At 42.7% G+C, this 15,733-nt stretch overlaps 1 protein-coding gene across 1 annotated transcript in view; it reads right to left on the reverse strand.

Annotated features, from left to right (window-relative positions):
• Nucleotides 1-15,733, reverse strand: part of LOC106580420 (single-stranded DNA-binding protein 2) — a 104,769-nt gene that overhangs the window by 52,603 nt on the left and 36,433 nt on the right. The window contains exon 2 of the mRNA XM_014161461.3: nucleotides 13,273-13,345. Within this exon, the coding sequence (XP_014016936.1) occupies nucleotides 13,273-13,345 (73 nt within the window). The remainder of the gene's footprint in view (nucleotides 1-13,272; nucleotides 13,346-15,733) is intronic.

Raw genomic sequence — 15,733 nt, forward strand, 5'->3', positions numbered from 1 at the left:
TAACATATATTTAGTTAAGAAAATATTTACAAAATAAATTAAGTAAAACATGTTTTCTTTTTAAGTAACACAATAAAAACATTTGATTTTTTATTTCACCTTTATTTAACCAGGTAGGCCAGTTTAGGTAGGCCATTTACAACTGTGACCTGTCCAAGATTATAAGGGCACAAGGCGAGACCCAGATGCAGACACAGGAGGCAGATGGTTAGAGTCCAAGATGTTTATTAACAATCCAAAAAGGGTAGGCAAGAGAATGGTCATGGACAGGCAAAAGGTCAAAACCAGTTCAGAGTTCCAGAGGTACAGAATGGCAGGCAGGCTCGAGATCAGGGCAGGCAGAATGGTCAGGCAGGAATGGTGTCCAGAAAAACAGAGAAAGGTCAAAACCGGGAGGACCAGTAAAAGAGAATAGAAAAGTAGGAGCACGGGAAAAAAAACACGCTGGTTGACTTGAACATAGAAGACGAACTGGCACAGAGAGACAGGAAACACAGGGATAAATACACTGGGGAAAATAAGTGACACCTGGAGGGGGGTGGAGACAATCACAAGGACAGGTGAAACAGATCATGGCGTGATAAAGATAAAGCAAAGCAGTGCGACAAAAACAACACAGAATTACACATGGGATAAACAAACATACAGTCACAATAGAAAAAGTCAATGTACAGTGTGTGCAAATGTAGTAAGATTAGGGAGGTAAGGCAATAAATAGGCCATAGAGGCGAAATAATTACAATTTAGCATTAACACTGGAGTGATCGATGTGCAGATGATGATGTGCAAGTAGCGATACTGGGGTGCAAAAGAGCAACAAAAAAACAAAAAAACAATATGGGGATGAGGAAGTTGGGTGTGCTATTTACAGATGGGCTCTGTACAGGTACAGTGATCGGTAAGCTGCTCTGACAGCTGATGCTTAAAGTTAGAGAGGGAGAAATAAGTCTCCAGCTTCAGTGATTTTTAAATAAATAACGATAATGAGGCTATATACAGGGGGTACCGGTACCGGGTCAATGTGTGGGGGTACAGGTTAGTGGAGGTCATTTGTACATGTAGGAAAGGGTAAGTGACTGCATGGATAATAAACACCGAGTAGCAGCAGTGTAAAAACAAAGGGGGGGAGTGGTGTCAATGCAAACAGTCCGGGTGGCCATTTGATTCATTGTTCAGCAGTCTTATGGCTTGTGGGTAGAAGCTGTTGAGGAGCCTTTTGAACCTAGACTTGGAGCTCTGGTACCGCTTGCCGTGCGGTAGCAGAGAAAACAGTCTATGACTTGGGTGACTGGAGTCTTTGACAATTTGTTGGGCCTTCCTCTGACACCACCTAGTATATAGGTCCTGGATGGCAGGAAGCTTGGCCCCAGTGATGTCCTGAGCCGTACTCACTACCCTCTGTAGCATCTTTCGGTCGGATGCCGAGCAGTTGCCATACCAGGCAGTGATGCAACTGGTCAGGATGCTCTCAAAGGTGCAGCTGTATAACTTTGAGGATCTGGGGACCCATGCCAAATATTTTCAGTCTCCTGAGGGGGAGAAGGCATTGTCGTGCCCTCTTCATGACTTTCTTGATGTGTTTGGAACATGATAGTTTGTTGGTGATGTGGACACCAAGGAACTTGAAACTCTCGACCCGCTTCACTACAACCACATTGATGTGAATGGGGGCGTGTTCAGCCCTCCTTTTCCTGTAGTCCATGATCATCTCCTTTGACTTGCTCACGTTGAGGGAAAGGCTGTTATTATGGCACCACACTGCCAGGTCTCTGACGTCCTCCCTAAAGGCTGTCTCAACGTTGTTGGTGATCAGGCCTACCACCGTTGTGTCGTCACCAAACATTTAAAAAAAAATTAGGGGGTAGATCAGCTTTAATATTGCTGATAGATTGTAGCGTCCATCAATGTAATTGTCTGCATCACTTCCAATCCCCCATATATACTTTTTTCAAATATATATACAGTTGAAGTCGGAAGTTTACATACACCTTAGCCAAATACATTTTAACTCAGTTTTTCACAATTCCTGACATTTAATCCTAGTAAAAATTCCCTGTCTTAGGTCAGTTAGGATCACCACTTTATTTTAAGAATGTGAAATGCCAGAATAATAGTAGAGAGAATGATTAATTTCAACACCATCCTCCCAGTGGGTCAGAAGTTTACATACTCTCAATTAGTATTTGGTAGCATTGCCTTTAAATTGTTTAACTTGGTTCAAACGTTTCGGGTAGCCTCCACAAGCTTCTCACAATAAGTTGGGTGACTTTTGGCCCATTCCTCCTAACAGAGCTGGTGTAACTGAGTCAGGTTTGGAGGCCTCCTTGCTCGCACAGGTTTTTTCAGTTCCGCCCACAAATGTTCTATAGGTTTGAAGTCAGGGCTTTGTGATGGCCACTCTATACCTTGACTTTGTTGTCCTTAAGCCATTTTGCCACAACTTTGGAAGTATGCTTGGGGTCATTGTCCATTTGGAAGACCCATTTACATCTGTTACATCTGTTACATCTGGAGTATTTCTCTTGTCTTATCCGGTGTCCTGTGTGTATTTAAATATGCTCTCTCTAATTCTCTCTTTCTCTCTTTCTGTCTTTCTCTCGGAGGACCTGAGCCCTAGGACCATGCCTCAGGACTACCTGGTATGATGACTCCTTGCTGTCCCCAGTCCACCTGGCCGTGCTGCTGCTCCAGTTTCAACTGTTCTGCCTGCGGCTATGGAACCCTGACCTGTTCACCGGACGTGCTTGTTGCACCCTCGACAACTACTATGATTATTATTATTTGACCATGCTGGTCATTTATGAACATTTTAACATTTTAACATTTTGACCATGTTCTGTTTTAATATCCACCCTGCACAGCCAGAAGAGGACTGGCCACCCCTCATAGCCTGGTTCCTCTCTAGGTTTCTTCCTAGGTTTTTGGCCTTTCTAGGGAGTTTTTCCTAGGGAGTTTTTCCTAGCCACCGTGCTTCTTTCACATGCTTTGCTTGCTGTTTGGGGTTTTAGGCTGGGTTTCTGTACAGCACTTTGAGAATATCAGCTGATGTACGAAGGGCTATATAAAAATAAATTTGATTTGATTTGAATTTGATTTGCGACCAAGCTTTAACTTCCTGACTGATGTTTTGACATGTTGCTTCAATATATCTACATAATTTTCTGTCCTCATGATGTCATGTATTTTGTGAAGTGCACTAGTCCCTCCTGCAGCAAAGCACCCCCACAACATGATGCTGCCACCCCCGTACTTCACGGTTGGGATGGTGTTCTTCAGCTTGCAAGCCTCCCCCTTTTTCCTCCAAACATAATGATGGTCATTATGGCCAAACAGTTCTATTTTTCTTTCATCAGACCAGAGGACATTTCTCCAAAAAGTACCATCTTTGTCCCCATGTGCAGTTGCAAACTGTAGTCTGGCTTTCTTATGGAGGTTTTGGAGCAGTGGCTTCTTCCTTGCTGAGCAGCCTTTCAGGTTATGTTGATATAGGACTCGTTTAACTGTGGATATAGATACTTTTGTACCCGTTTCCTCCTGCATCTTCACAGTGTCCTTTGCTGTTTTTCTGGGATTGATTTGCACTTTTCGCACCAAAGTACGTTCATCTCTAGGAGACAGAACACGTTTCCTTCCTGAGCGGTGTGACGCCTGCGTGGTTCCATGGTGTTTATACTTGCATACTATTGTTTGTACAGATGAACGTGGTACCTTCAGGCGTTTGGAAATTGCTCCCAAGGATGAACCAGACTTGTGGAGGTCTACAAAAAAAAATCTGAGGTCTTGGCTGATTTCTTTTGATTTTCCCATGATGTCAAGCAAAGACACACTGAGTTTGAAGGTAGGCCTTGAAATACATCCACATGTAAACCTCCAATTGACTCAAAATGATGTCAATTAGCCTATCAGAAGCTTATAAAGCCATGTCATCATTTTCTGGAATTTGCCAAGCTGTTTAAAGGCACAGTCAACTTAGTGTATGTAAACTTCTGACCCACTGGAATTGTGATACAGTGAATTATAAGTGAAATAATCTGTCTGTAAACAATTGTTGGAAAAATTACTTGTGTCATGCACAAAGTAGATGTCCTAACCGACTTGCCAGAACTATAGATTGTTAACAAGAAATTTGTGGAGTGGTTGAAAAACGAGTTTTAATGAGTCCAACCTAAGTGTATGTAAACTTCCGACTTCAACTGTACATATTGATGGATTCTGGGTTCTAACTCCTAAACTTGAAATAGGGTTAATTATCAGGTATTCTACTGAAATATTGAGTACTATGGTTTGGAGGGTCTACACCAGAAGTTAATGGTTATCTGTAGGAAGAAGGTATATGGTGTGTGCAATTAAGCTTGGAATGTGTGTAGGGAAAACGATCATTTGTGGCAGGCATTGATAAGGGGAGAGAGTCATGGATTAGTGATGAAGAGGGTCGAGGTCAGGTCAGGTCATGTTAAGGGAGAAGGAAAAAATTATTGCCCGTATCACTTAGTTTCCTGCCTAGCAATGAAGATAGAATGTTTAGCGAGAAGGAGGAGACTCCACCCAAAGTGGGGTACATATACACCACTATAGTAAACATGTTTTTGTCAGTTCAGCTGTTCGATCCTTTGGGTAGAATAAACCTGGTTTAAGATTTCACAGTGTCCGTTGAGTTCTTACTCTAATAACTAGAATCTAACAATATACATACACTACCGTTCAAAAGTTTGGGGTCACTTACAAATGTCCTTGTTTTTAAAAGAAGAGCAAATTTTTTGTCCATTAAAATAACATTAAATTGATCAGATAGAATGTAGACATTGTTAATGTTGTAAATGACTAGTGTAGCTGGAAACGGCAGATTCTTTTATGGAATACCTACATAGAGGCCCATTATCAGCAACCATCACTTCTGTGTTCCAAAGGCACGTTGTGTTAGCTAATCCAAGTTTAGCATTTTAAAAGGCTAATTGATCATTAGAAAACCCTTTTGCAATTATGTTAGCACAGCTGAAAAATGTAGTGCTGATTAAAGAAGCAATACAACTGGCCTTCTTTAGACTAGTTGAGTATCTGGAGCATCAGCATTTGTGGGTTCGATTACAGGCTCAAATTGGCCAGAAACAAATAACTTTCTTCTGGAACTTGTCAGTCTATTCTTGTTCTGAGAAATTAAGGCTATTCCATGCGAGAAATTGCCAAGAAACTGAAGATCTCGTACAACTGTCTCTAACCAGAATAGAAAGAGGAGTAGGAGGCCCCAGTGCACAACTGAGCAAGAGGATAATTACATTAGAGTTTGAGAAACAGACACCTCACAAGTCCTCACCTGGCAGCTCCATTAAATAGTACTCGCAAAACACCTGTCTCAATGTCAACAGTGAAGAGGCAACTCAGGGATGCTGGCCTTCTAGGCAGCGTTCCTCTGTCCAGTGTCTGTGTCCTTTTGCCCATCTTAATATTTTTATTTTTATTGGCCAGTCTGAGATATGGCTTTTTCTTTGCAACTCAAGCCATGGAATCAGTACGTCGAAAATTTCTTCCCAAAAATTTTGCAATCTCTATGGCACAACTGTACATTTTTTGGTCCTTAAATGAAACTGATATTTATTTATCACAATTTTCTTTAACCAATTATGGTATTTAATGCAGGGCCGACAGACAAATTCCCTACTTTTTCCCTCTTCTACTTTCCTCTTCAATTTTTGTGGTAAATCCACAATTAGTTGGTTGTAATTTTGGGTAGAGCAGACATGTCCATATATTTTTCTTAGCTGTATGTGTGACATTACTCCACCAGTCCAATTTCTGATAGAATTTACAAAGATTATATGTTTTTTTTTTTATTAATCTATTAGTATATTTGAGTTTAACCACAATATGTGTTGTATTATTTGTTCTGTTTTTTTCAGGTGGATTAAATTGAAATTGTAACCAAATTGAAATTGTAGCTTTTTTTAACTAGCAATATTTGGGAGATTATTTCCTTTTCAAATAACTGAAAGTACTAGGTTGTAATCTGAATAAAGGGAAAAAGGCCATTATTGAGCATGGGGTGAGACATTATTATTAAATTTGTAAGAGAACCAGTTTGGATTTAAGTATAACTTTTGTAAAACTGAAGCCTTTAGTGAGAGGTCTAATGCTTTAATATGTAATCATTTCTACCCTCCGAATTCATATTCATTATAAAAATAAGCCTGTTTAATTTTGCCTGGTTTGTGATCAGCAAACTTAATGATGGTGTTGGAGTTGTGCTTGGCCACGCAGTCGTGGGTGAACAGGGAGTACAGGAGTGGGCTAAGCACGCACCCCTGAGGGGCCACCGTGTTGAGGATCAGTGTGGCAGGTGTATTGTTGCCTACTCTTACCACCTGGGGGCGGCCCATCAGGAAGTCCAGGATCCAGTTGCAGATGGAGGTGTTTACTCCCAGGGTCCTTAGCTTAGTGATGAGCTTTGTGGCACTATGGTGTTGAACACTGAGCGATTATTTGCAAATGGAAGAAACACAAAAGAACTGTCAATATCCCTCGGCCTGGGGCTCCATGCAAGATCTCACCTCGTAGAGTTGCAATGATCATGAGAACGGTGAGGAATCAGCCCAGAACTACACGGGAGGATCTTGTCAATGATCTCAAGGCAGCTGGGACCATAGTCACCAAGAAAACTATTGGTAACACACTACGCCGTGAAGGACTGAAATCCTGCAGTGCCCGCAAGGTCCCCCTGCTCAAGAATACATATACAGGCCCGTCTGAAGTTTGCCAATGAACATCTGAATGACTCAGAGGACAACTGGTGAAAGTGTTGTGGTCAGATGAGACCAAAATGGAGCTCTTTGACATCAACTCAACTCGCCGTGTATGGAGGAGGAGGAATGCTGCCTATGACCCCAAGAACACCATCTCCACCGTCAAACATGGAGGTGGAAACATTATGCTTTGGGGGTGTTTTTCTGCTAAGGGGACAGGACAACTTCACCGCATCAAAGGGACCATGGGCGGGGCCATGTACCATCAAATCTTGGGTGAGAACCTCCTTCCTTCAGCCAGGGCATTGAAAATGGGTCGTGGATGGGTATTCCAGCATGACAATGACCCAACACGTCAGCCTCGAAACCTTAATAACTTGGAGAAGATCTGCAAAGAGGAGTGGGACAAAATCCCTCCTGAGATGTGTGCAAACCTGGTGGCCAACTACAAGAAACGTCTGACCTCTGTGATTGCCAACACGGATTTTGCCACCAAGTACTAAGTCATGTTTTGCAGAGGGGTCAAATACTTATTTCCCTCATTAAAATGCAAATCATTTTATAACATTTTTGACATGCGTTTTTCAGGATTTTTTTGTTGTTGTTATTCTGTCTCTCACTGTTCAAATAAACCTACTATTAAAATTATAGACTGATCATTTCTTTGTAAGTGGGCAAACGTACAAAATCAGCAGGGGATCAAATAATTTTTCCCCCCACTAGGTGTTCCTTTTGTACAGGTGGGAAAGGGAAAGGGCAGTGTGGAGTGTGATTGAGATTGCGTAATCTGTGGATCTGTTGGGGCGGTATGGGTCTATTGTGGATCTAGGGTTTCCAGGATGATGGTGTTGATTTGAGCCATGACCAGCCTTTCAAAGCACCTCATGGCTACTGATGTGAGTGCTACGGGGCGGTAGTAATTTAAGCAGGTTACCTTAGCTTTCTTGGGCACAGGGACTATGGTGGTCTGCTTGAAACGTGTAGGTATTACAGACTTGGTCAGGGAGAGGCTGAAAATGTCAGTGAAGACACTTGCCAGTTGGTCCATGCGTACACGTCCTGAGTACATGTCCTGGTAATCCGTCTGGCCCCCGGCCGTGTGAATGTTGACCTGTTTAAAGGTCTTGCTCATATCGGCTACGGAGAGCATGAACACATAGTTGTCCAGAACAGCTGGTGCTCTCATGCATGCTTCAGTGTTGCTTGCCTCAAAGCGAGCATAAAAGGCATTTAGCCCGTCTGGTAGGCTCAAGTCAGTGGGCAGCTCACGGTTGGGAATCCCTTTGTAGTCCGTAATAGTCACCCGACGAGTGTCAGAGCCGGTGTAGTAGGATTCAATCAGTCCTGTACTGACGCTTTGCATGTTTGATGGTTCGTCTGAGGGCATAGTGGGATTTCTTTTAAGGGTCCAGATTACTGTCCCGCTCCTTGAAAGCGGAAGCTCTATCCTTCAGCTCGGTTCGGATGTTGCCTCTTGTTGGGATATCCTCTCTAGGACCGGCGGGACGAATTCGTCCCACCTACGTAACAGCCAGTTGAATCCTGTGGCGCGATTTTCAAATACCTTAGAAATGCTATTACTTCAATTTCTCAAACATATGACTATTTTACAGCTATTTAAAGACAAGACTCTCGTTAATCTAACCACACTGTCCGATTTCAAAAAGGCTTTACAACGAAAGCAAAACATTAGATTATGTCAGCAGAGTACCCAGCCAGAAATAATCAGACACCCATTTTTCAAGCTAGCATATAATGTCACAAAAACCCAAACCACAGCTAAATGCAGCACTAACCTTTGATGATCTTCATCAGATGACACACCTAGGACATTATGTTATACAATGCATGCATGTTTTGTTCAATCAAGTTCATATTTATATCAAAAACCAGCTTTTTACATTAGCATGTGACGTTCAGAACTAGCATACCCCCCGCAAACTTCCGGCGAATTTACTAACAATTTACTAAATTACTCACGATAAACGTTCACAAAAAGCATAACAATTATTTTAAGAATTATAGATACAGAACTCCTCTATGCACTCGATATGTCCGATTTTAAAATAGCTTTTCGGTGAAAGCACATTTTGCAATATTCTCAGTAGATAGCCCGGCATCACAGGGCTAGCTATTTAGACACCCAGCAAGTTTAGCCTTCACCAAAATCAGATTTACTATTACAAAAGTTTGATTATCTTTCCTGTTCTTCGTCAGAATGCACTCCCAGGACTTCTACTTCAATAACAAATGTTGGTTTGGTCCAAAATAATCCATAGTTATGTTCCAACAGCGGCGTTTTGTTCGTGCGTTCTAGACACTATCCGAATGGTAAATAAGGGTCATGCGCACGGCGCATTTCGTGACAAAAGATTTCTAAATATTTCATTACCGTACTTCGAAGCATGTCAACCGCTGTTTAAAATCAATTTTTATGCCATTTTTCTCGTAAAAAAGCGATAATATTCCGACCGGGAATCTGCAATTAGGTAAACAGCCGAAAGAAAATATATCACTGGGTCGACTCGGGCACGCGCCTAATTCCTTTGTCCTCTGATCGGCCACTTGGCAAAGGCGATTATGTGTTTCAGCCTGGGGCTGCCTCGATATCGTTCAGCTTTTTCCCGGGCTCTGAGAGCCTATTGGAGCCGTAGGAAGTGTCACGTTACAGCTAAGATCCTGACTCTTCAATAAACAGAGGCAAGAACAACAACACCTTGTCAGACAGGCCACTTCCTGCATGAAATCTTCTCAGGTTTTTGCCTTCCCTGTGGCTCAGTTGGTAGAGCATGGTGTTTGCAACGCCAGCATGGTGTGTGCAACGCCAGGGGTGTGGGTTCGATTCCCACGGGGGGCCAGTACAAAAAAGAAATGTATGCACTCACTACTGTAAGTCGCTCTGGATAAGAGCGTCAGCTAAATGATTATAATGTATGCCTGCCATATGAGTTCTGTTATACTCACAGACACCATTCAAACAGTTTTAGAAACTTTAGGGTGTTTTCTATCCAAAGCCAATAATTATATGCATATTCTAGTTACTGGGCAGGTGTAGTAACCAGATTAAATCGGGTACGTTTTTTATCCGGCCGTGCAAATACTGCCCCCTATCCCCAACAGGATATGTACATACGGTCACTGTGAGGACGACATCGCCGATGCACTTATTGATGAAGCCGGTGACTGAGGGGGTATACTCGCCTTTGGATGAATATTCCAGTCTGTGCTAGCAAAACAGTCCTGTAGCGTTGCATCTGCGTCATCTGACCACTTCCGTATTGAACGAGTCACTGGTACTTCCTGCTTTAGTTTTTGCTTGTAAGCAGAAATCAGGAGGATAGAATTATGGTCAAATTTGCCAAATGGAGGGCGAGGGAGAGCTTTGTACGCATCTCTGTGTTTGGAGTAAAGGTGGTTTAGAGTTTTTTTTCCTCTGGCTGCACATGTAACATGCTGGTAGAAATAAGGTAAAACGGATTTAAGTTTGCCTGCATTAAAGTCCCCAGCCACTAGGAACGGCGCTTCTGGATGAGCATTTTCTTGCTTGCTTATGGCCTTATACAGCTCGATGAATTCTGTCTTAGTGCCAGTGTCGGTTTGTGGTGGTAAATAGATGGCTACGAAAAATATAGATGAAAACTCTCTTGGTAGATAGTGTGGTCTACAGCTTATCATGAGGTACTCTACCTCAGGCAAGCAATACCTCGAGACTTCTTCTGCACTAGCTGTTATTGACAAATAGACACACACCCCCACCCCTCGTCTTATCGGACGTAGCTGTTCTGTCCTGCCGATGCACAGAAAACCCAGCCAATTGTATACTATCCGTGTCGTCCTTCAGCCACAACTCGGTGAGACATAAGATATTACAGTTTTTAATGTCCCATTGGTATGAGAGTCTCGAACGGAGTTCATCCAGTTTATTCTCCAGTGATTACATGTTGGGTAATAGAACGGATGTTAGAGGCGGGTTACCCACTTGCCAACGAATTCTCACAAGGCACCCTTGATCGTCCTGTATTTCCTTATTTTCTTCATGTGAATGACGGGGATTTGGGCCTTGTCTGGGAGCAGCATTATATCCTTCACGACTGACTCATTAAAGAAAAAATCTTTGTCCAGTTCGAGGTGAGTAATCGCTGTTCTGATATCCTGAAGCTCTTTTTGGTCATAAGAGACGATAGCGTCAACATTATGTATAAAATACGTTACAAACAATGCGAAAAAACACACAAAATAGCCCAATTGGTTAGGAGCCCTTAAAACATCAGCCATCCCCTTCGGTGCCATATGATATTTGTGCCTCTGTAACTTTCTCACTCACCATTATCCACCATTCATTCAGGATTATTTGTAACCATGGTAGCATCCACATTAATGTAGAAGTGTTTAGAAACATATTATATTCTTATTTACAATAAAAGTGACTCCAAAATGACACAATACATTATTTACCATTAATTTCTATTGGGATGTAAATAATCTGAAACACAACCAAAACAAGTAGCAAATGTAGAGTCACAAGGTTGATGTAATCATTGCGTTCTAGGAATATGGGACCAAATACTAAACTTTTCGCTACTTTGATACACAAAAGTGAATTTGTCACAATACTTTTGGTACCCTGAAATGGGGGAAATATGTACAAAAAGTGCTGATATAGATTTAAAAAACACCTTCTAATGAAAGATGACAGTCTGCACTTAACCTTCATAGTCATTGTATCATTTTAAATCCAAAGTGCTGGAGCACAGAGACAATACTTTTGGAGATCACTGTAATTGCATAATTGAGGTGTGTGTGTGTGTGTGTGTGTGTGTGTGTGTGTGTGTGTGTGTGTGTGTGTGTGTGTGTGTGTGTACTATAAACCTTACAAAGCACCCATTATTAGTTGTGTGTCTGTGGGACTGTTCCATATGGACATGCACCAGCCTGAGAGGTGAACCCTCTTACACCCCTGTGTTTGCCCCATCACTATGTTTCCTTTCTTCCTTTCACTCGGTCTCTCTCGCTTTTTTCAGAACTTAGCATAACACAAGGTCAACGCAAGCAGTGACATCATCCTCTGGGCTAAACCTGATTTATGGTCACTCACACATGCACAACACACACACCAGAGGAGGGTTGTGGGAGGAGCTATAGGAGGACTGGCTCATTGTAATGGCTGGAATGAAATAAATGGAACGGTATCAAACACATCAAACATATGGAAGCCACATTTTTGTCTTCATTCCATTTACTCCTTTCCAGCCATTACAATGAGCCCGTCCTCCAATAGCTCCTCCCACCAGCCTCCTCTGATACACACACACACAAACACACACAAGCATGCACACACACAGTAAAAGCATGTGACTGAGCGACGGTGGAGAGTGGCTGTCTGAGGAAACTGTACACAATGGGGCAACTGTCAGGGTATTGTTTAGGCTGGCTCTGAGAGTGATATCACTCGGCATTAGAAGGTTTACATGACTGCAGCCTGATCAGAGTTCATCAAAGTCAATGTTTTATCAACAGTGAACACCATCAGGGATGTTAACCCATCTTTCTGCAGCAACAGCAGCAGGAGAAGCAGTTTGGATTTGGCCCTGAGGTTGGGTTGGGTCTCAGGGATTGCATGCCAAATAGCACCCTATTCACTGGTCAAAAGTAGTACACTAAATAGGGAATAGGGTTACACTAGGGAACTAGTTAACATCTCAGCCTGGAGGCGTCAACAGATGTGTGTGGTAAACACAGCTCTGTGTGGATAACCTGTCTTTAAAGCCATGTTCCTCTCCTCCCCTCTACTTCAGTAGGAACTATGGTAGTGGGGGAAGGAGGGACGGCTGTGTTTATATACATCCCTCTCTCAACTAATGCTCTCAGTTCCCACACTCAAACCCTCTCCTTTCATCTCCCCCATCTCCAGAAGACAGACAGAGTGATATGACATGGATGCCAGAGAGGAAAGGGTGTGTGTGCATGCATGTGAGGGGGGAGGAAGTGTGAGAGTGGAGCCAGCTGATGCATCTGCATCCTCTATCCCTTTTCTTTCTTTCTTTTGCATTTTCATTTACAGTGATTTAGAGAAGTATACTGGCTTCAACTTCCAAACCTCTTTACCTTAGCAAAGAGAGAGAGAGAGAGAGCGAGAGAGAGACACAGAGACACAGAGAGAGAGAGAGACAGAGAGAGAGAGAGAGAGACAGAGAGAGACAGAGACACAGAGAGAGAGAGAGAGAGAGAGAGAGAGAGAGAGAGAGAGAGAGAGAGAGAGAGAGAGAGAGAGACAGAGAGAGACAGAGAGAGACAGAGAGATGCCAGTGTAAGCTGTCAGCTAGCTGGTGTATCGTAACTCTCTGTGCTGATCCCAGTAAATGGAGGCTAAATGCTGAACCACCTGCCGCCCTGCATGCTCTGCCAGCTCAGCACTGTGCTCCACACTAATTAAATTAACCACACACACACTGCCCTGCCTTACAGGAAGCTGCATAGGAGGGAGAATCATCCCTGTTCTGGGAGAGTGGACACACACACACACACACTACACACTTACCTCTGAGAGGAAGGTCTGTGCTGACTTCTGTGCCCCTACGTGCAGCAGGTACTCATACACATAGAGAGCTAACCTGCACAGAGAAACACAGGGACGACATCATGTTAGTAGGATGATCACTGGACTAGAGAAGTGTAGCCTCACTAGGCTACGTCACTGCCTGATGCCACAACTTGACCTCTCCTGTCAAATTTCAACCATGACAGCTTTGGGCCATATGAGACACAGCCAATGAGAAGGCTTCTATATGTTAAAGTTGAAAACAGCCTGCCAGTAGAAGAACAAACAGCATGCTGGGATGGGTTGGCATCGAGGGAACACACTGTAAATGCCTCTGTTTTACCCCAGGCACTCTATACCCCCCAAAAAACAGACTTTCTTACGCTGGAAAATCCTTTCACAATCGATTCATTCATCGATGAATGAATTAGAGCTGCTTTGTTGATCAAACTAACTTGGAGGGCCGGCCGATGGGCGGGCGGGCGGTCTACCCGATACACAGACACAAGACGTCCGATGATCAGGTCAGGGATCAATGCAGTATCAGTCAGTCTCTTAACAGAACAATCCAGGCCTGGCTGGGTCTGGGAGTTCTAGAACCATAGAAACATGGACACAGTGTAGTCTAGAGGCTAATGGATCATTACAAGACAACAGTAAACAACGATGTCCAGGACATTGTCTACTGTCCTCTCAATTACATGTCACGTTACAAAATGGTACATGGAACGGCCCTGGTGTAGGCCAGGTAGATAAGAGGGTAGCATCACTGTCAAGCATCAATAATGAAAACATCACCCAAACAAAAGGTTACATGGATGGATCTGCAATATGTGAATGCTTTGCTCTGGAACATTATAACTACTACATAGGGCCCTCAAACTCAACTCTGGACCTGGAAGCCAGTTCCACTGGGTTTTTTCATTGTTCCCCTCTAATCAGGAACTGATTTAGACCTGAGACACCAGGTTGGCGCAATTAATGATCAGGTAGAACAGAAAACCAGCAGGCTCCGGACCTCGTAGGGTAACAGTTGAATACCCCTGGTATAGGGGAAAGAGACATAAGATGATAGAGGTGATGTGTGTGGGTGTGTGTTGGAAGTGTACTGCAGTCAAACAGAACTTTAAATCACCAAAACACTCCAGAGTATGAACTAATCAGAGTGGCTGTGGATCTGACTTCCTCTTCCCGACAACTAAAGGTCCAAAGTTTCTGCGCATGTGCAGGATGTGCAGTCTCTGCTCCCCTGTTTCAGCTGCTCAGAGAACAGGCTACTGTGGTGAATGGTGCTCCTTTAATAAAGTTAGATCAAAGTTGAATCAATGTCTGCAAGAACACAATGACAGTATTCTACATTTTTTATTTTTACCTTTATTTAGCCTGTTGGGGGTAGGGGGCAGTATTTACACGGCCGGATAAAAAAACGTACCCGATTTAATCTGGTTATTACTACTGCCCAGAAACTAGACTATGCATATAATTATTGGCTTTGGATAGAAAACACGCTAAAGTTTCTAAAACTGTTTGAATGGTGTCTATGAGAAGATTCTGTACAGGAAGTGCCCTCTCTGACCATTCCTTGAGCTTCTTTACTCTGTTTATTGAAGACTGAGGATCTTTGCTGTAACGTGACACTTCCTACGGCTCCCATAGGCTCTCAGAAGGCGGGAAAAAGCTGAATGATGTAATTCCAGCCACTGGCTGAAAAACATTAGCGCTTTTGGCAAGTGCTCTATCAGAGGACAATGGGCTGAGGCGTGTGCACGAGTCGACCCCATGTTTAATTTTCTTTTGTCTTTGAACCTAAACACGCTTTCCCGGTCGGAATATTATCGCTTTTTTACGAGAAAAATGGCATAAAAATTGATTTTAAACAGCGGTTGACATGCTTCGAAGTACGGTAATGGAATATTTAGACATTTTTTGTCACGAAATGCGTCGTGCCCTTCTTTACCATTCGGATAGTGTCTTGAATGCACGAACAAAACAGAGGATATTTGGATATAACTATGGATTATTTTGAACCAAACCAACATTTGTTATTGAAGTAGAAGTCCTGGGAGTGCATTCTGACGAAGACAGCAAAGGTAATAACATTTTTCTTATAGTAAATCTGATTTTGGTGAGTGCTAAACTTGGTGGGTGTCTAAATAGCTAGCCCTGTGATGCCAGGCTATCTACTGAGAATATTGCAAAATGTGCTTTCACCGAAAAGCTATTTTAAAATCGGACATAGCGAGTGCATAGAGGAGTTCTGTATCTATAATTCTTAAAATAATTGTTATGTTTTTTGTGAACGTTTATCATGAGTAATTTAGTAAATTCACCGGAAGTTTGCGGGGGGTATGCTAGTTCTGAACGTCACATGCTAATGTAAAAAGCTGGTTTTTGATATAAATATGAACTTGATTGAACAAAACATGCATGTATTGTATAACATAATGTCCTAGGGTTGTCA

The sequence above is a fragment of the Salmo salar genome, chromosome 20 (assembly GCF_965601325.2).
Source record: "Salmo salar chromosome 20, fSalSal1, whole genome shotgun sequence".
Classification (NCBI taxonomy): domain Eukaryota; kingdom Metazoa; phylum Chordata; class Actinopteri; order Salmoniformes; family Salmonidae; genus Salmo; species Salmo salar.